Genomic DNA, 22454 nt, shown 5'->3' with positions numbered 1-22454 from the left:
ACCATTTCTCTAAGCATTTGTAGGTACTCCAGCATTAATCTACGGTCAACTTCTATCCAGGGATTCTAGAGAGGGTTTTTTTTTGTTTTTTTTTTTGCATTAGGAGCAACTTGAGAAACTGCAAGTTGCTTCTAGTGTGAAAGAATTGGCCATCTGCAAGGACGTTGCCCAGGGGACGCCTGGATGTTTTACCATCCTGTGTGAGGATTCTTTCATGTCCCCACATGAGAAACTGGAGCTGACAGATGGGATCTCACCTCGCTCCTCAGATTCGAACTTCCAACCTTTTGGTCAGCAGTCCTGCCGGCACAAGGATATTAACCCATACCACCACAAGGGCCTCCTTTTAGAGAGGTGTTCTCTCAAGTTTAAAAATGTTTTTCCCACTTTCGTAGGGGTGCTGTGCCCCTAACCAAGGAGAATGTGGAGGGTCAGCTGTAGTCTGAAAAAACCGACATCCAGTACATTTTAGAAGGCCCTGAACCAAGCAGTTGACAAATCTTAAAAACGTGCATATATTCTTAGAAACAAACACATGTTGTACACAGGTGAGTAAAACTATAGACATAAAGCAGAGAATGAAGATACTCACATCAGAATTAAAGCGAAGTTGACAAACGTTACAAGAAATGACTTGTTTCTTCTTAGGTGGGAGTGACACGCCAAATGTATGGTTTATAACTGCTTTTTGCACTGGATCCATCTAGGGGGAGAAGAACAAATATTACAAATTACAAGGTGTATACATAGTTTTAAAAAATCTGAAAGTAAGTCTTGTGTTTGAAAGAAATTTCTGTTATAAGAAGGAATAAGATTCCAGATCTAACAAGATTTTGGCAAAGATAAAAACTTTGTAAAAGATCACATGTTGTAAAACAGCAAATCTTTCTTTGACCTTTGAAAGCTTATCTGCCACTAGCCAATACCTCATCCATGTAACTATGCAAAAAGAGAGAATTCGCAGGATGCAAAAACTCCTTAAAAGAACGGTCAGAACCTAAAACTTCTTCTATTTGGTGCCAACCAGAATCTCACAAGCAAATATTTTCTCATTTTCTTTGCACTGTAGTAAGAGAAAACAGACAGCACCTTTCGACAAGGGAAGAAGGAAAGGAATGTGAATGCTCCACATACGTAAGATTTTCTTTTTGGAATCCATTTGGCTTGTTTGTTGCCAAACTGGTCTTACTTCTCAGGGCTATAAATGAGAGCCCTTTGGCAATATACCTAGTCCGTATTTGGGTAATACCCTTTCAGCAAACTCAGAGCTCACAGAACACTGTACATGGTTTTCTTGAATTTTTGGCAAACAACATCAACAAAAGGAGGGTGGGAAGGAAAAAAAAAAAGGAAAGCTAATGCTGAAGTCTGTTAGGGAGCATTTTGTTCCTGCCTTAAGATGGAACGTGGAAGGAGGCTACGGGCAATTAGATTAATATCTAGTAGGTATTGTGATGGTTTCAGTTGGCGCAACAGCCCCCCCCCCCCCCCAAGGATTACAGGGACAAAGAAACAAAAAATATTCAATCTCGCCATTACTGAAAATATGAAACCCAGCTCTTCAAAATGTCTTCATACTTAAGTGAAAGAAAGTGAAAGGCCGGAGAAAACACAGTTTTTATATTAAAGCTGAGGCACAGTGAAAGTGGGCTATATAGCCCTTAAAAACAAAAGAAAAACCTCAGTAGACGCCACAAGGCTTGGCTTAGCTTCCTGGGGCATGAAAATGAAATAAAGGATCTGTTCACATTGCCAGGGAAAGTGGGGACATCCTTGGGACAGCGGGGTAATTCCAGTGGGCAGCGGGGGAACCTGTCACCTCACCTATTTCTCCGTCCTGGAAGTGTCCTAGGACGAAGCCATGAGAACACAGGAGGATTCCCGTGTTCTCATAAGGTAAGCTGGGGAAGATGTGGATGAGGAAGCTAGGCAACAAAGGTTTCACCCATGGGATGGGGAAGGGGAGTTTTCAGGTGACCGTTTCCCCCGCAACGCCCCTTCCCTGTCCCATGAGTGAAACTGTTGCTGCCCAGCTTCCCCACCCACACTTTCCCCAGCTTAACTACTGAAAACATGGGAAGCCTCCCGTGTTCTTAGGGCTCCATCCTAGGACACTTCCAGGATGGAGAAATGGGCTACTTATGCTATTATAAAATGTAAGGCATTTCTACACTGACACTATAATTTTTAAGGGCATATGCCGCGGCAATAAAAGCCGCAAAGAAGGCCTTCTTTGCGGCCACTATTGTGTCTGCAAAGAACCGTCCGGCTGAGCTGTTCCGAATTGTCAGAGGCCTTTTAAATCCCACCACTCAAGGTGGGAACCCTGACGATTCGACTTCTCGCTGTGAAGCTTTTGCTCAGTTCTTTACAGACAAAGTCGCTTTGATCCGTTCTGGTCTGGATACCATGTTAATGGCAGTCTCTGAGAATGTAACACGAGCAGCTGCTTGTCCAGTTTTGATGGATTCATTTCATTTGGTGAAACCCGAGGATGTGGACAAGATACTTGGAGGAATGAGGCCAACCACATGCATCCTGGACCCCTGCCCATCCTGGCTTCTAAAGGAGGCCAGAGGGGGATTGGCTGAGTGGGTTAAGGTGGTGGTTAATGCTTCCCTTCGGGAAGGCAAGATTCCAGCGAGCTTAAAACAAGCTATAATAAAACCGCTGTTGAAGAAACCATCACTGGACCCCACTAAATTCGACAACTATCGGCCAGTTTCCAATCTCCCCTTCTTGGGCAAAGTCTTGGAACGTGTGGTGGCCTCACAACTCCAGGTATTCTTGGTAGACACGGATTATCTAGACCCGGCACAGTCTGGCTTTAGGCCGGGACATGGTACCGAGATAGCCTTGGTCGCCTTAGTGGATGATCTGTGCCGGGAGCTCAACAGGGGGAGTGTGTCCCTGTTGGTGCTGCTTGACCTCTCAGCGGCCTTCGATACTGTCGACCACGGTATCCTTCTGGGACACCTCGCAGGGATGGGTCTTGGAGGTACTGTTTTGCAGTGGCTCCGGTCATTCCTGGAGGGTCGATCTCAGAAGGTGTTGTTGGGGGACATCTGTTCAACCCCACAACCATTGTCTTGTGGGGTTCCTCAGGGCTCAATATTGTCTCCCATGTTGTTTAACATCTACATGAAGCCGCTGGGGGAGATCATCCGGAGTTTCGGGGTACGGTGTCATCTGTACGCGGATGATGTCCAACTCTGTCACTCCTTTCCACCTGCTACTAAGGAGGCTGTCCAGGTCCTGAACCGGTGCCTGGCCGCTGTGACGGTCTGGATGAGGGCGAACAAATTGAAATTGAATCCAGACAAGACAGAGGTACTCCTGGTCAGTCACAAGGCCGAACAGGGCATAGGGTTACAGCCTGTGTTGGATGGGGCCGCACTCCCCCTGAAGATGCAGGTTCGCAGCTTGGGTGTGACCCTGGACTCATCGCTGAGCCTGGAACCCCAGGTTTCGGCGGTGACCAGGGGAGCATTTGCACAGCTAAAGCTTGTGCGCCAGCTGCGCCCATACCTTGGGAAGTCTGACTTGGCCACGGTAGTCCACGCTCTGGTTACATCCCGTTTAGACTACTGCAACGCTCTCTACGTGGGGTTGCCTTTGAAGACAGCTCGGAAGCTCCAACTAGTCCAACGCTCGGCAGCCATGATTTTAACAGGAGCGGAGCGCAGGGAGCATACAACCCCCCTGTTGCGCCAACTCCACTGGCTACCGATCTGCTACCGGGCTGAATTCAAAGTGCTGGCGTTGGCCTTTAAAGCCCTAAACGGTTCCGGCCCAAGCTACCTATCTGACCGCATCTCTGCCTATGAACCCCCCAGGAGTTTGAGATCTTCCGGGGAGACCCTGCTCTCGATCCCGCCTGCTTCTCAAGCTCGGCTGGCGGGGACGAGAGATAGGGCCTTCTCAGTGGTGGCTCCTCAGCTGTGGAACGCCCTTCCTACGGACATTAGACTAGCACCATCTCTAATGGTATTCCGCAAAAAGGTGAAGACATGGATGTTTGTACAGGCGTTTGAGTAATTTAGTGCAATCTGGTAATGGAACATAGGAATGGAACAATGGACGACGAACCTGGACTACGCTTGGATGATGAGAAGATTGGGTACGGTTGTTTTTTGTAATAATTGTGCATTGTAATTGCTTATTGGTAATTTATGGATAAAGTGTTAAGTCAATTGTTATATGTTGTATGGAACCACTGCTGTTTCTACTGTTTTTACTGTTTGTGAACCGCCGTGAGTCGCCTTCGGGCTTGAGATACAGCGGTATATAAGCAAAGTAAATAATCCGGTTTTTAACCAGATTAGTCAGAACTGGTTTCGGTATGAGGTGCCTACACAACCACCACAGAAATCAGTTCGAGGCTGAGATGGTGGTCATAATATCCACTGAATGCAGATCAGAACAGAACAGAACCCAGGAACCACATTATCCACCAGAAAATACATTTTAAAGCCACAGTGTGCAGAGATCTGTTGATGCAGAAAGTAAGCATTTCATGGAAATTATGTGGCTTCCTCCCTGGAGGGAGTACTTAGCAACCTGCTTTTCTGAGGGCATTTACCTTCTGGCCAGCTATATTTCTGTGTTTTTTAAAGTGCTTCAGCACCAGCAGTGTCCCTACAAGCACTTTGAATTTTCTGGTTCTGGTATTGAGGTGGGTATGCATGGGTTATACTATGGGCGGCTGCAGTGCATTTTCCGGCTTCTTTCAGACTTTCTGGTGAGTATTTTTTAACACAATATTTCTGGCTTGATGTGTGGTACATTGGAGGTGGGGTGAGGTGTGTTTTATGGCCACCGTGACCTCGAGCTGGCTTTGAACTGCATTATATAGTCAGTGCAGAAGGGCCCTTAGTTATTCATAATCTTGGGTGTATTTACATTGTAGAATGAATGTGTTTTAACTGCCAAAGCGTATTGCTATGGAATCATGGGAGTTGTAGTTTAGTGAGGCAGAAGCACTCTTTAGCAGTAAAAAATGGTGAGACTGTTAAACTGCAACTCCCATGATTCCACAGCATGACAGTTAAAGTAGTGTCAAACTGGATTAATTCTAACATTTGTTTCAAGCAAATATAGCCATAAATTCTTTTAATTTATTTACCCCCCTTTAAACCCATTAAAACTACCAGACTTGTTTCCATGTTGAGTATCCCTTACTGGAAATTCTTGGGACCAGAAGCATCCCATATTTCAGTTTTTTCTCTCCAGATTTTGGAAAAGTTCCAAATATATGATGAGATATCTTGGAGATGGGATACAAACACATATTTATTTGCGTTTCATATACAGTGTTCCCCCACTACTTCACAGTTCGCTTATTGTGGACTTGCTGTTTCGTGGATTTTTCCTCTCCCCGGGGAGCCGCGGGGGGGGGGGGGGGGAGAGAAGGAGGAAGAGAAGAAGGAAAGGGGGAACCAGGCGCTGTGCCTTACCCTGGATCTTGTCTCCAGGCTGGGCCTCCCCTGTTCCTCACTCCTTCCTCGGAGGCCCCTTGGGTGCCATTGACGCCACTGCCAGGCTGAGGCATCAGCACCGAGTACAGAAGACCAGGCTTCAGCCCAGCCTTGCAGTGGTGTCAATGGTGCCCAAGGGGCCTCCGAGGAAGGAGTGGGGAGCAGCGGAGGCGGCGAGGTGGAGGCTGCCACCTGAGACTGCCACGCTGAGGCCCAGCCCGGAGACAAGCCCCAGGTTAAGGCCCAGCGCCTGGCTCCCCCTCCCCTTTCTTGGAGGCCCCTTGGATGCCATTGACACCACTGCGCTGTGCTGAGGCCTGGTCTTCCATGCTTGGTGCTAAGGCCTGCGTGGGTCCTCCTTCTCCTCCTGCTGCCATTGCCAGCTCTTCCTCATCGGCCAGCAGTGAGTGAATGAAAGAAGGGAGGGGGAGTGGTGTGGACGAGCGTCCCTATTTCATAGATTTTTCACTTAACACGGGTGGTCCTGGAATGTAATATCTGTGTAACACTCCTTATACAAATAACCTGTAGATCATTTTATAGCCAATTTTTAAAAATACTGTAGTTTTGTGCATAAACAACGTTTGTGTACAGAATATCAGAAAACAAAAGTGTCAAAACACTCAGTTATCCATGTGCAATATTTTGAATTTTGTAGTAATCTGGATTTAAGAATTCCAGATAAGGTTTACTCAACTTGTAATACACTTCTTAAATTATTTGTGAATAATGTCTATTAGTTCTTCCCATGGACTGTCCAAAACCTTCTGCCAACCAATTTAACTGTGTTATATGCCTTCCACCCACTGTTTCTAAACCATTCATAGATTTATATGGCTTTATTTGGTTCCACATTTGCACTCATTAATTGGATCTAGATTGCCTTTTGAGAAGAATTGTTCTCCTAAGAAGGGAAAATGATTTGTATCAATTCCCCTTTCCTCTTTTCTATACCTCCCAAAAGTCAGAAGCCTCTGTAAAGGTATGATGAGATGGCACAAAGGTTGCTTTGTACAGATGAATGACTCGTCCATTCACACACTTCCTCTGTCTGAGTCTATTCTATGAATGGAAGAACCTACAGCCTTGATCCAGCCTAATATTTTTTTTTCTAAACTAAAAAAAATGCAAATGTTTTAATTTGGTGGGGAGGGAATGTTCCCAAGTGAAATATATGCTAGAGGAAATGAAGCATATTCCTGAATTCTTGCATACAGAAATTAATTGGAGAAGTCATCTTAGTAAGAGTGCTTATTTTAAAGCTATGCCACGTTTCGTACTTTTGCCTTAGTAGGAAAAAGAGACTTTACTCCCCTGGGCTTTTTGCTACAGAATCAACAAGTGATGCAATTCTACAGACAATTCAAAGAAAACCTTTTTCAAAAACCCACTTTGCATTAATACAATCAGTACCGGTGCTCACGGTGATAAAATGTACAAATATTTGAATATCAAGCAAAAGCTCCAAAGCTCAAAAATATTTAATGTTGTGGCCGGTGGGCTCCCCCCCCCCCCATGGAATTGCAGGTGCGAAAGACTTTTTCTTAAATACAATAACAAGTTGATATTTATTCTTATGGACCCCAAGTACACAAGTCGCCTCTGTTAAAATGACCTTCTCAATAAAAGGCGGAATAAGGGTGTGGACACAACCAAATTTTGACAATAAAAACATGAAATACAATAAATCGAAACATCTAACAAGTCACACTATAAGCTTTTTTTCATGTCAGGAGCGACTTGAGAAACTGCAAGTTGCTTCTGGCGTGAGAAAATTGGCTGTCTGCAAGGACGTTGCCTAGAGGATGCCCGGATGTTTCGATGTTTTACCATCCTTGTTGGATGCTTCTCTCATTTCCCAGTATAGTAAGATGGAACTGGCAGAGGGAGCTTATCTGCTCTCTCTCAGGATTCGAATCTCTGACCTGTCGGTCTTCAGTCCTGCCACACAAGGGTTTAAGCCATTGCGTCACCAGGGACTCCACACTATAAGCTAATGAGAATTTTATCAGATCCTATGCTGCCTCCAGTTTGGATGGAAGTAAAACTACCAAGAGCAGAATAAGAAATGATTCTGAACAAAATAGTAATCCTTAAAAAAGCTCTCTGAAAATTCCCATATTTTTAGCAGAGGGATATTATTGAATACCCATTTTCTTCCAGGACTATTGATACCAGGCACCTCCTGACATCCATGTTTCAGAGCCAATCACTCAATCTGTTCTTCTTCTTCCAGCCCAGAAAGGGAGAACAGCAATATGTGACAATATGGTCAAGGACAAGGACCACTAGTTGCCATTCCCAGATTTTTCACTGTGCAGTGTAAAAAATGAACCCATATTGTGGGTGATGATGGGGTTGTTGCCAGAAAGTGTGCATAGTAATGGAGAAGTAGTAGGCAGTGGTAGCTACAGAGCTATTTTCCATGATATAATCTCTCTCTCTTGTTAAATTCCAGAATTAATGTGTCAGGTGGTTTTCTTATTCTTTTAATTGCCAGGTGCCGATTACTGCTAACCTTCCACATTTGCTGGGGTGAAGTGAGCAGGTCCCTCATAAAAGTGGAAGAAACCACAAATAAACAAACCACTATTTTTTAAAACCTGAGTGAACACTTTTCTAGGAATCTCTAGGTTCTCCAGTATGAAGAAATCCTTAGAGATATTGTATTAACCAAAGCTATGAATAACCAAATCAGCAAAAGTTAAATCCTCAAATACGGACAGCTGATTATATTTCAGCCTCTGCTTGTTATTGGTTGATACAGCTTTGCTCTGAATTTTGGACTATCTGCCATTTTCACTCTATAGACTTGATGTGAAGGCTGCTTATTCTTCAGTCACATACACTCTACTATGCTTAACACATTGCAATTTTATGTCTTCTTGATGCTCTGAGTGTCTTGTTGACCCAGTTCATCATGAAAACAGTACTGAAAGGCCATTTTTAATTGCTTCCACACCAGTTGTTTTCTTTTCCTTTTCTTTTATTTACGGCTTTCTCCTGGCAAGTGATCCAAGGCAGCTCACAACAATGCTAAAACAAGATAAAGTCAAAACCTTATAGAGGCAGTCCCCGAAGTACAGACATCCAACTTACAAATGACTCATAGTTAAGAACATGGCTGAGACAACAGGAAGTGGGAGAAATCTACCCCTTGGAAGGGAAATTCACCCCAGAAAGAGTCATTATCATGGGGATAAGGTGTCTCAACTGAAGTTTTATCTCCAATTCTTATTTCCACAACAAGCCATGTTTTTCAAAATCCAATGGTCACAGGTATAGAAAGTGAGGTGAAATCTCCTGAACAAAAGCACAGACAGTGAATCAAACACTGCACAGGTGTTCGCCCTTCACTATATGATCCAAAGCTAAAACATACATATTTTGGCTGGAGGTACACTTAAAACATGTACCTGTTCCAACTTACATACAAACTCAACTTAAGAACAAACGTACGGAACCTATCTTGTTCGTAACTTGGGGACCACCTGTAAAATAGCTAAATTAAAAATCTGCACACAAGCTACACAACTGAGCTTTATGTAATAGCATAGCAGTAAAGTTAAAAGTCATATACATAAATACATAATCTGTGCACACTGCAAAAGGACTCAATGAAACCAATTAACCATGGGATGCCTATCTGAACAAAAAGATAGCAAAAGGAGAGCAGAAAGCATGCAGAGTACTCTCCCATGGAAGGCATCCCACAGCTTTGAATAGTCCCTAAAACATCTCAGATGTTCTCATCACATCGGCCTCTTGTGGTGACTGACCCAAAAGAAAGTCTTCTCCAAATTGCAGCAGGCTTGTATAGGGAGATAACATCTTTATGGACCTAAGCTGTATGCAGTTTTATAGGTCACAGTCTCCACTTTTGAATTCTACTTAGAAATAAAAGGATATGCAATGAAGCTGTTTCAACAAGGCAGTTATACGCTCGCTCTCTGTAGCTTGCCCAAGTCAGCACTCTGGTCACAGCGTATTCAACCTACATTAAGTTTCCATGCAATTTCCAAGCTTGCCCCATGCAGAGTGTTACAATATGTAATCAATACCCCATTTCTTCTGCAACAGGTGCAGCTAGCACATGACTCTTAACTATTCAAATGATTTCACAACCATTTGTTTGATGTTCACCAATCTGAAGGGCATGAAGTCTTGCTCAAAGGGAAACTCCCAGGTGCACAGCTCCTGATCTATGCTGCTCTAATTTCGTCCTATAAAAATCCAAGTTAGGAGGCAGTAAAGGACCAAATATGAGCTCTGCTGATAATACTCCAAGAATATGCGAGTGTAAATCTGTGTATATGCTCCTTAGCATCTTACTGGGGTTTCAAGATGTTCTTGCCATCGTAACCCTAACATTGCTGACCACAAAATGTGTTCTGCTATCCCACTATAGGAAAGATGGGAGGAAACATTGCTTTTGTGGCAAATATTGTTGCATTCCATTACATTCTGCAGTGTTATCAGTGCCAATGACTGAAATTTCTAGGTAGCCAAAACTAGCAAAATACTGTCCGAATAGTAGCAATGCCATGATAACATCAAGGATCTAAGATGTATATCTCACGTTGGATCTATACAGCACTATATCCAAGGATCTGATCCCACATTTTCTTCTTATCTCAGATTATCTGGCAGGGTAGACTCATATAATCCAGTTCATAGCAGATGATCTGGGATCAGATCTTGGGGTACAGGGCAGTATAGATTCAGCCACAGACATTTCATAAAGGGACTTTCACTACTGTCAGCAGTTTACTTCTGCCCGAGTCTGTAAAGTTACCAGTCAACTGAATTCAGGGTTAAATTAATAGTTTTACATTTATTGGATAGGCTCATTCAGCTATCAAAAATCTTCCGGCAGGTCATTCCACAGTCCAGGCCAATTAAAAGGTCCTGTGGGTGATACTTGCCTGTAGAGTTCTGGCTGGTTGAAGGAAATGTCCCCCAGAGGATCTGAGTATATGGGATAGGTTGCACAGGAGGGGACAATCCTGTAGGTAACCTGGAGCCAAACAATGTACGGTTTTAAAGGCAGTAACCAACACTTTGTACTTTGCCTGGAAACTAAATGGCAACCAGTGAAATGACTTCAGTATAGGTGTGATATGCTCACTTCTGGATGTCCTCATAATCAATCTAGCTGTCATATTTTGAACTAATTGGAGTTGCTGAACTTGGTACAGAGGGAGCCCAATGTATAGTGTGAGCTCACGTCTGTCAGCTCCAGCTTCCCATGCGGGGACATGAGAGAAGCTTTCCAAAGGATGTGAAGACATTTGGGTATCTCCTGGGCGACGTCCTTGCAGACGACCAACAAGAGAACCAAAAGAAGTCCTGACCTCCTCTACCTCTCTCGGTGCTCCTTTAAGGGGAAATGCCAGACCTGCTGCTGAATTCTCCCCTCCAGGCAGTAAAAAAGTCCAGAAGTGGCACTGTGGCAGAGAAAAGAGAGGGAACCTGTGCTTCTTTTAGGCTTCAGGACAGTCTAAGTTCTCACTTTTCATCACTCTGCACAGAAAAGAGGATGATTTAATATGAGTCAAGGTACAGTATTTACATTGATAAAGTCCATCTAGGTTATTTGGGGTCATTGCTCATATGAGGATTTGCATTACATTCTGTCAGTTTCCAAACTAATGTGGACAGCACAGATTTAAAGCTTTTAAGTGCTTTTGCCTGTTATTGCTGCTGCACACACTGCATGCTTTTCTTACATTGTGGCAATCACTATGGGTATTGATAAGGCAGAGCAAAGCATTTTAAAACTCTGACTGGTTATAATAGGACCAATTTAAATACTAATTTCACTTTCTCATGGAAATCTGCGTACTTAAAAGCATTTAACTGTGACTGGACTGTACCTTGTGTTAGAAAACCTACTTCTGAATGTGGGGACATGAGAGAAGTCTCCCACAGGATGATAAAACATTCAGGCATCCCCTGGGCAACATCCTTGGAGACAGCCAATTCTCTCACACCAGAAGCGACTTGTAGTTTCTCAAATCGCTCCACACACACACACACACACACACACACACACACAAAGTAAAATCAATTAGAAATACCTCCTTGCACATTTGCTTGAGGATCCAGTTTTATGTGTTTCCATTATATAATATCAAACATTTAACCTTTAATTTAGTGAATTCAGTTTTGGCTCTGTTTAATTTCTCCCATCCTCAATGTTTTGTGCCAGATTTGGGGCTCATTCAAAGTTGTGCCACTGATGGATATGGACTGAAATAGTATAGGTTATTTGTTTGTATGTGTGTTTATATAACATCTTTATCCCAGACAGGACCTAAGGCAGATACAGTAGAAGAGTACTTGCCCCTGTATCATACACATCCTGCCCAGGACTCCACCCTATTCCAGTTATTCATTGGTGTAACTAACTAGTGGACTGATTCCTCCAGCAGACTAATCTCCCGATGTATCAGAAATTTCCTGCTAGATATCTAGCACTCTACTAGCACTGTGTGGCTTCTGCTAAATCCACTAAACAGCTCCTATGCTAGCAACTTCTGAGTACAGGGTGGCATCCTAAAGTAGCATTTATTATAAGCAGCATGCAGTAAGGTTATCTTACTTAACCATTTAGCAAAAAAGTTATTAAATATGATATCAAATGCATATACTCAATAGCTTCACTGAAGTGTCTGCATTTTCAAACGACGTAAATAAATAAATATTATTCCCAGCATCGGAGCAACAGTTTCTTTCATAAAAGTCCACCTCCAAGAAAATCTCTATACCCATTAAATGTCCTAAGGCAGATTATTATATTGACACATGCAAACACCTGAGACATGCCTTTCCTACTAATGTGCAATTTAAGCTCTTACACACATCACAGTATAATATTCTGCATTTCCTACTGCTTCCATTAGCACACAATATAGTATACATCTTGCTGCATTTATGCAGCAAATCCTCTATGAGGAGAAAGCTTTTAAAATGCACTGTGATTTCTTAAAAAGCGTCTCCCCACCACCAAACACGCATTAAACTACTAATTACTACACCAGTAATAACAGAATATTGGAGCGATGCAAAGTACCTGAACCATCTGAAGTGTCTGGCACCAGTAAAAAGGAACAGCAGAAAGAAACACTATTGTCTGTGCAGAACTGTTTGAAGACTCGGCAGTACTCCTCCTGAGATTTCCAGATAATAATCCACAGCATTAACACCAGGCAATTGTAGTTAAAATTAAAAAGGCAACACCACAATGCAACACCGCCTGTGATTAAAATCTTTGTCTCCAAAAGCGAGCCGTGCCAGGAGAAACTCACATAAACAATACGGCTGACGGAGTCTCCGGAGGCTAAGCTCAGGACTCCTGGGGGAGCAGCAACTGATGTGCTCTCCCCAACTGGAGGAGTGGAAGCAGCTTGCACTCAACCAGAATCCAAGAAGCCTAAGCATTAAGAATTAATACACTTTAAATATGCCAGAAAGCAGGGTAGATTACAGCTTGTTTGAATAGGGAAAGAGTACATGTCCACCAGAAGGTTGATGCTATGTAAACTGATCTTGGGTTGCTAAATAAAATTAAACATGCCATGATAAGTAATTGGCATAATTTGTTAGTGTTCGCTGTTTACCACTGAGAGAGAGAGAGAAAGAGCTTGTCAGGCATTAATAGTTGTGGACTATTTAGCTGGAAATAAATTGTCAAGCATCTAATCCATTCGTCATTCTATTCTGGGTATGTTGTAGTTATTGCAATAACATACAATTAACACAGTTTGTGATATAGGCAAGTTCCAGCAGAACTGAGAGATTAAAATCTCAATTTCATCATTTTCTTTATCCACACACACATACACATATCTGAAACAGAAGGATGGGCACACCCATACAATTGCACCATTAAATGTACAGATATAACTCCTTTGAGTTGTTTTCCCGTATTGTTTGAAATAATATTTATTCTCCCTTTGAATTGATACTGCTGATTTTTGTGCATGTTCTTAAGAAACTTCTGGATTTAACAATTTTTTTCATGTCAGCAGCAACTTGAGAAACTACAAGTCACTTCTGGTGTGGGAGAATTGGCCATCTGCAAGGATGTTGCCCAAGGGGTACCCAGATGTTTTACCATCCTGTGGGAGGCTTCTTTCATGTCCCTGCATGAGAAGGTAGAGCTGACAGACGGGAGCTCACCATGCTCCCCAGATTCGAACAACTGACTTTTTGGTCAGCAAAAGGGTTTAACCTACTGCACCACTGGGGGCTCGGATTTAACAATAAGAACATATAAGACCCCTGCTAAATCAAATCAAAAGTATGTTTCCAAAACCAGACAAGCAGATGGTTCTGGGAAACCCATCAGAAGGACAGGAAAGGACAGGACCCCAGGAGAACCCTACCACTGTTATGCCTTAATAAATTAGATAAAAATGAATGTTTAAGAAAACATAAAAAGGAAACACTTTGTATGTTAAATGGAATTTAATTTGTTTTAATTTCCAATATAGTTTAGTTGTTTTAAAAACTGCAACAATATTTAGTCTGGGCTTCTTGGATGCTTCTTCTGCTCAATGAAAGATTGTGGTTGTTGGTGGTGCATATATCAGTGGGTGGTGAATCTATTCTGAATTTTTATGTCAACACTAAAGATACTGAACTCTACCTCCAAATAATATTCAGTACATTGGATGGCTCTTTTAAAATTTAGACCAAAATCTGGACTGGATTTCTCATCTTACTGACATGGGCGCCACCAATGCCACAGCTGAAATCTCAGTTTATGGCTAACAAATGCTTACAAGTCACTTCTGGAAAATTCTGAACATAGCTGTCAAGTAAATGATCCAGTTCAGCATTCTTGATCCTTGCTAGCCTCTGTGTTTCAAAAGGTTTGTCCCAAGCCACCACAACTTAGTGTCAACTTAGTATTACTTGGTTGCTTGCTGAACTGACTGGTGTAAAATGTTGGTGTGGCTTCATAAAAACCATAGAATACAGCAGCGTATGTGGCCAGTTTGATTCAGCATATTGAGTTATTTTGGGTGATACCCAAAATTATGAAGGCTCTGCTAGTTGTAAACGAAGTATGGTTCTACTGGCTAGTTATTGTGTACTTTTGCCTAGGACACAAACAAGGTACTAATGGGACACATGATTTAAATCAGTAATTATTTAAATTAGTCTTAAATTGTCTTGATTTAAACTAATCCAGTGTGAAAAATCAAAAATACAACTCCATTCCTTCCATGAACTCAACCATGGTAGGTAAAGGTAATAACTTTCAAGACTGGAGATTCTTTCACCTTAAAACAGGAATACTCATTAGATTTATAGTCCTATACAAACTGCAACCGTAATTCCTGCTTCCATTATTTATTTCCTTATCTATCAATCGATATATAGACGTTTCTCTCTCTCTCTCTTTCTCTCTCTCTAAATCTTCCTCTCTCTCTTTATCTATTTGTATGTATATAATACACACACATCTTGAAATATCCTCAGGAATATAGATCAAAATAATACTTTGAAGGTAGCCCAATTTCAAGTACAAATACAATAAAAATAATGTCTTAATTAATCCAAACATAACCATAGCTTTAACTAGATATTCTTTATATTTTTAGAGTGACAAGTATTCCATTTATTGTACAAACCCATGGAGGAAGAATCCAGGGAATGAATAAAAACCACTCCAAGGTCAAGCACAGGGAGTCACAAGGCATCAGTGCTTAAAGGGCAGGAAGAAAGAGAAGTCCATAGTAAGTCCTTTGTCTCACCCTGGTCATTCCACAGATATGTAAACCCTTTTTCCTAGTTCCAACAGACCTCACTACCTCTGAAGATGCTTGCCATAGATGTAGGTGAAACGTCAGGAGAGAATGCCTCTAGACCATGGCCATACAGCCCGAAAAAAACTACAACAACCCAGTGATTCCGGCCACAAAAGCCTTCGACAATACAGTCCATAGTAAGTCATAAACATAAATGATAAATGATTTTGTTGATTAGCCAACTGGCCTTATCAAAACAGACAATATAAATACAACATACGGTATAAATCTAGTCCGAATAAAATTATAAATATACTAGCCGTCCCCTGCCATGGGTTGCTGTGGCCTAGTCTGTGTATATGTGTTTTGTGTGTGTATATATGTGTATATGTGTGTGTGTATATTTGTATATATGTGTATATATGTGGTTTTGCACATGCATCGTGATGTATTTTTTATTTTTGAGCTTTTTAAATCTCTTCTACTGTGGTTTTCACTATTTTATGAGTGATGGTCACTCGTTGGCCTGATAGGTGTATTGTGTCCAAATTTGGTGTCAATTTGCCCAGTGGTTTTTGAGTTATGTTAATCCCACAAACGAACATTACATTTTTATTTATATAGACAAGTAAAGAGAGAAAAAGTGGGGATGGCCAATTTATAACTAAATGTACCTTAATCTTAGGTGTATACATCTGATTCATAGTAAGTCAAAGGACCAGTTTACACTGACAAAAATACTGTACTCACCTTGTAGCTGCCTTCATCCTGATACATGATGCACAACCCCTTTAGCTGTTTAAAGATTTAATGTGAAATATCAAAACTCCCTTTTTGCTCTGAAGTTTTGGGACAATCTGGTCTGTTGCAATGTTTTCCTACAGATATACAATTTAGATCAGGACGGCTTCAGGGGGAAAGGGCACGACTTTCTGGGTTTCAAGCATCACCATTTTCTCCCTCTGCCCTCTGTTCTCCTGCCGGTTGTGTCAAACATTAACTCTAATTCCCATCTTCCAGTGCTACATTTCAAGCCAGTTCCAGCTCCCACTCCCCCTTCTATGTTGGAGAACGAGACAACAAAGAGGCGCTGATCCAGATTTGGGGTGTGGACAGCAATATGAATTCAAGTGAAGAGTATGGTGGGTAGGTGTGGCACTAAATGGGTGAATCGAGGTCAGCTTTAGGATTAATTAATCAGAATTGCCTCAAGATTTTTATAATGGTGTAGACAGGACATAAATTTACATACAAACAGCAGTCCCTACCAGTTTGAGAAGCAATTAAGAAGCCAGACTGGGAAGAATCCAAACAGGATGAAGAAGCTTGGAGTTCGCAAGTCAGAGGCAAGGTAGCATAGATAGGAAGAACACCACGAACTGATCTCCAGTGCATGTACTATATATCCAGCCAGTCATGAATTGAATCTAGTGTTGACTACGCTCTAAGTAGAAGGGGGAGAGAAAATATGGGCATTTTTAATGTAGTTAAGAAAATGATATGACAGATGATTAGCTGCATCTAACTCTGCTGAACTGAGACAACTGGATGATATGCTCCACTCCCATTGACACAGGGTGATCCAAGTAAGCCAAGGCACATGATAAGCATGTCAAGGCTAATAGGGATTGTGCAATATATAAAAACAGGTTTACTCACAAAGGAGGACAAACCTAATTTTATTATTTGATCCCTTGTGACTTTGATTAAGTTACTGAACTTGGACTACCCCACAATAAAAAGCATCAACCTAATATTGGGTAGGAGTAGAAAAGAAACAAATGCTTACAGAGCTCATGGTCCTCATAGGGAGATAATGGGGCTACACATCCTAGCATCTCCTAAAGGAGAAGATGCAACAACAGGTTTTTCAAGAGCCTTTGACATGCTTGGAACAAATGAAAAAGATGCACATGCTCTCATGAAATGAATAAAAATGATCACACCCAGTTCAGAGCTACCCAGTATATATATGCGCTAGGCCTGTCGGTTTCGTTTCGTTAATTCGTTAATTCGTATTAAAATCGTTATTTTTTGCATATCCGAAGCGATATCAAAACATATTTTTAAACCCGGAAGGGTTTAAAAATATCGAAGCAGCAGCCCCATGTATTTTACGAGCTGAAGCTCCGCTCGTTAATTGCATGGAGGCTGCTGCTGAGCGCGCCATCCGGCTCTGGCTCCTCCTCTTCCTCCGGAGCCCATTGGATGGCGCGCGCGCGCTCACAAGCGGCCTCCGCGCGCCATCCGGCTCTGGCTCCGGCGCCCCCCTCCTCCTCCTCCTCCTCCTCCTCTTCCTCCCAGCTGGGAGGAAGAGGAGGAGGAGGAGGAGGAGGAGGGGGGCGCCGGAGCCCATTGGATGGCGCGCGCGGGCTCACAAGCGGCCTCCGCGCGCCATCCGGCTTGTGTGACTTTTCAGGGCTGTATGACCATGTTCCAGAAGCATTCTCTCCTGACATTTTGCCCACATCTATGGCAGGCATCCTCAGAGGTCTGTTGGAAACTAGGCAAATGGTGAGTTATATATCATCTAATATTATCTATGGAATGTCCAGGGTGGGAGAAAGCCATTCAATGCTAATCAAGGTGACCATTACTGCAACATTCACACTTAGCCTGTTTGATCAAGAAAATTTTTTTTTCAAAAATGTTTTGTAAATAATAACGAAAATTCGTAAATAACAAAACATTTTTTTTGAAAGTTTTGTAAATATTTTTAATATCGAAACAAAAAAACACCCCAATTAAGAATCGAATTTAGAAACAAATTTTTTCTTGATCAAACAGGCCTAATATGCGCCATTGTGGTGGCAGTATGGGGATGCACACAGCAAATGCCTCAAGAGAGCTGCCAATTCAACTGTACAGCAGGCCATCAAAATCTGTTGGAAATTGGTTTCCAGACTCCCATGGGTACCAAAACTGGTGGCTGCTTAAGTCTTATGATATGCAATAAAATGGCATCCCTTATATAAATGTCAAACAACTCAAGGCAGTGTAAGAGAAACCTTGGGATCTATGGTATGGTGGGAGAGTATGGCAGGGTGTGCCTGTAGAGCTTTGATTAGTTGAATCCATAGATGGAGAAACTGTGTCTGACGATCAACTCTAGTTCACATCTTGTATTGACTAGAACCTTCAGAAATGTAGGTACTTTCATTTTACAAGAAAGTCTACACAAAAGTGATTGACGTTGTTGAAGTGTAATGAGAAATAATAAACTAAAGCTGCTTTCAACGACTTAATAGTGATGACAGGTTTGAACTGAAACACCGTTTTTCTTTGCTTGTTCCTAGAAACCTGCTGATACTCTTATGGTCTTGTCAATACTGCTCCGATTCTTTCTTATACCCTCTTCAGACTGCTGACAGTACGGAATAGATATTGATAGAGTTTCCTTTCAAACAAATCACAGTTCTAACAATGTTCCATTACACAAGAAATGCTCACTGACATATCCTTTCCACTTACAACAGCCCAAATAAGTGTCTTTTTTTCTTAATCACAAAACTTTATTTATTTATTTATATTCCACCCTTCTCTCCTCGCAGGGGACTCAGGGCGGAGCACACCGTGTATATGGCAAACATTCAATGCCGGGACATAAAAGCATAAATATATACAAACATTAAAATCACTTCATCTAAACATTCATCAAGATATTATTAGTATCACTTACTGCTACTGTTGCTACTACTACTATTACAAGTAAAATACTCGTAAATTTATCCCCTGCCTTTCTGCCAAAAAATGGTGGCTGACAACATTAAAGCGTATTGTTTTTGTTCCTCTGCTTTTCACCCAACGTTGGTGGTGATGGGTCTGAGGATCTCAAAGTTTGGGCAGATTCACAAAGGAAGATGCAATCTACCAAATCACCAAGATCTGAGTCTTTACTGGCTATAATCAGCCCTTTTAATTGTGTCCCTCCAAAATGGGAGGCAGTGGAATTGTAACTAAAAAAGGGGGAGGGGGAGCCAATGAGAGTAGTATGGTCTCTGTAACCTGCCCCAGTTAGCAACTTGGCAGCAGTTCTTTGGGCCAAATGAAGATTTTGAATAAATACCTAAAATGCACCAACAAGTACAAACACAGGTAAGTGGCCCAACTTACCCCTCTGAATGCATCTTCCCTTATAAACCATCTAGGACTTTAAGATGGTCTGGCAAGGCCCCACTCTTGATCCCGCCTGTGTCACAAATATGGGGACGAGAGACAGGGCCTTCTCAGTGGTGGCCCTTCGGCTATGGAACACCCTTCCTAGGGACATTAGATCAGCCCCCTCCCTTTTAACATTCTGGAAAAAAGTCAAAACTTGGCTGTTTGAGCAAACGTTTGAAAATGCAGTGTAACAGACATAGGAATATGGAACAACTGGATGATGATATTGCACAACGTTATAACTAGGAGACGCAAATGATTTATGTTTTATTGATCTTGTTATGGTTTTATATTATATGTTAATGTTTTAAAATGTTTAAAATGTTTTTATGGTGTTGTAGGGCATTGAATTGTTGCCTCTGTAAACAACCTTGAGTTTCCTGCAGGCTGAGAAGGGCGGTATACAAATATAATAAATAAATAAATAAATAACGCAAAATATCCCAAATCCCAACATATAAAAACTCATTCTAACATGGCACCTAAAGTTAAATAAAACATAGCCTATCAAATAAATTATATCTAATTATATCTAACCTAAATGAAAAACACTGAACAACCACAACAATTCACAAAAGCCAATGAAGAATGGGCAGAGCTAGTGCACAAGATTTAAATGCGAAAAAAATTCAGTCCATTGCAGAAATTCAGACCTCCAGATTCAAAGCTGAGCCCAGGAATACACTCAGACTGAAAAAAATGTGTCTTCATTTGGGATCAACTGAAATTTCAAAGACAATCCAACATATAGTTACTGAAGTAGTAGAAAAAGATGCAATAAAGTTATGAGACAACACTGCTAGATGTAATATGTAATATGTCCATGAGGATGAACATACATTCATCAAAATATACCTCAAACTCTGGCTGAATCTCTGCTTTTGGCTTCTGTCAAGTATAGCTTGAGCATTCCTTATCCAGAATTCCAAAATCTAAAAAAACTTCAAAATCGTCCACATAGGTGGTTGAGATAGTGATACCTGCGCTTTCCGATGCACACAAACTTTGTTGCATGCATGACCCTGTTTAAAAGCACATGCTATAAAATCACCTTCAGGGTGTGTATATATAAAGCATAAATAAATTTCATGTTTTGACCTAGGTCCCATCTCCAAGATTTCTCATTATGTACATCCTTAAAATATTCCAAAATTAGAGGGGGGGGGGGGGGGAGATCCAAAATCTAAAACACTTTTGGTCCCAAGAATTTAGGATAAAGAATATACAGTCTTCAGTTCTGTTTCCTTTTCATTAAGGATTTCTGTAATATCTGCACCAAGACTGATTTTTTAGTGTACTATTGAATCAGAAACTAGTTTAGCAGTTCTTTGGACTGAGAAAGGAGAGACAAAATTGGATGCCACCAGCATTTTAATGGAACCATTAAAAAAAAAGCTAAGAGACATATTTTTTGAACATCCTCCCACACACAATGTGAACAAACATTCCCATGATAAAAGCCTCTGTCATCTACTGTCATTGGCCAATCAAACCTGGCTCTTCTTTGCCTCATTGTTTGCTTTCAGATTTGTCCTTTGAAAGCTTCAACCAGGTGTTCCTGTCCCGGCCAGTAATCCCAGCTGTCTTTTCTCCAGTATGAAGATATTACTTGGACCCCTGAATCCCCCATTACAAATCCCAGGCTTAATTGGAATGCTGTGATGTAAATTTCATTACACTGGTAAAGTTTTTTTAAAAAAAATATTTGGAAGTAATAACCAGAATACTTCTTAGGTATGCATAGCATGCCTTCCTCTCTGTACTAAGCATCAAGTGTTTCTGGATCATGCAATATTGATTTCAATCTTGTTCACATTCTGATACTTAACAAAATAGGAGCCCCCGGTGGTGCAATGGTAAACCCTTGTTTACCATTGCGCCAGGTTGGAGATTTGAATCTGGATAGAGTGCAGATGAGCTCCCTCTGTCAGCTCCAGCTCCCCATGCGGGGACATGAGAGAAGCCTCTCACAAGGATAGTAAAATATCAAACATCCAGGCATTTGAATCTGTGAAGAGCATGGATGAGCTCCCTCTATCAACTCCAGCTCCCCATGCAGGGACATGAGAGAAGCCTCCCACAAGGATGGTAAAATATCAAACATCCAGGCATTTGAATCTGTAAAGAGCGTGGATGAGCTCCCTCTGTCAGCTCCAGCTCTCCATGCAGGGACATGAGAGAAGCCTCCCACAAGGATGGTAAAATATCAAACATCCAGGCATTTGAATCTGTGAAGAGCATGGATGAGCTCCCTCTGTCAGCTCCAGCTCCCCATGCAGGGACATGAGAGAAGCCTCCCACAAGGATGGTAAAATATCAAACATCCAGGCATTTGAATCTGTGAAGAGCATGGATGAGCTCCCTCTGTCAGCTCCAGCTCTCCATGCAGGGACATGAGAGAAGCCTCCCACAAGGATGGTAAAATATCAAACATCCGGGCATCCCCTGGGCAACGTCCTTGCAGATGGCCAATTCTCTCACACCAGAAGTGACTTGCAGTTTCTCAAGTTGCTTTTGACATGAGAAAAAAAAACAACAAAATTAACAAAAGTTATTATTGCCTTCTTTAAGTTGCCCTGATATGTTTGAAGTCTGAATCAGAAATTTAGACCCAGGGTCTTGGAAACTGCATTTAAGAAATGGTCATTCCTACAAGGTGTAGTTATGCCACTAGAAACTGAGAAATCCAGAGTCAAAGCAATCTGTTTTTCAGCATCCTCTTTAACTGCCAGCAGATGTCAACATGAACCCACAGTAAGCCTAAATTCCAGCCTGGACTTTCTCAAGAGACTTGTTGTGGATACAGGCTATTATGAGAAGTCTCCAGTACACCCACGGCATACATTTATCTGAGAACAGTGCTATCTACAAGATGTCCCAAGATGTAAAAATCAATACATGGTAAATTATTCCAAAGTGGTAAACAGGAACACACCAAACTTGAGGTTTTCCTTTGTTTGCTGCATTATGATTTATAAGTATACACATTGTCAACAACATGTTACAGTAGTGGTATGCTATAGATTTGGCTGCATTGTGAATTGAGTTGGATTAC

General features: G+C 41.7%; 1 protein-coding gene across 7 annotated transcripts in view; it reads right to left on the bottom strand.

Moving 5' to 3' along the window:
- The window catches only part of ZNF385B (zinc finger protein 385B), a 265765-nt gene that overhangs the window by 67085 nt on the left and 176226 nt on the right, over positions 1–22454 (bottom strand). For 6 of the 7 annotated variants that reach the window (XM_060779896.2, XM_060779905.2, XM_060779919.2 and 3 more), the window contains one exon: positions 593–703. In XM_060779896.2, coding sequence (XP_060635879.2) covers positions 593–703 — 111 coding nt within the window. Of the gene's footprint in view, positions 1–592; positions 704–12552; positions 12855–22454 lie in introns of those variants that run through there. The other variant, XM_060779944.2, reaches the window with a different exon arrangement.

The sequence above is a fragment of the Anolis sagrei genome, chromosome 1, assembly GCF_037176765.1.
Source record: "Anolis sagrei isolate rAnoSag1 chromosome 1, rAnoSag1.mat, whole genome shotgun sequence".
Taxonomy (NCBI): domain Eukaryota; kingdom Metazoa; phylum Chordata; class Lepidosauria; order Squamata; family Dactyloidae; genus Anolis; species Anolis sagrei.
The sequence above is the reverse complement of the archived record's forward strand: the minus strand, read 5'-3'. Positions and strand labels throughout refer to the sequence as shown.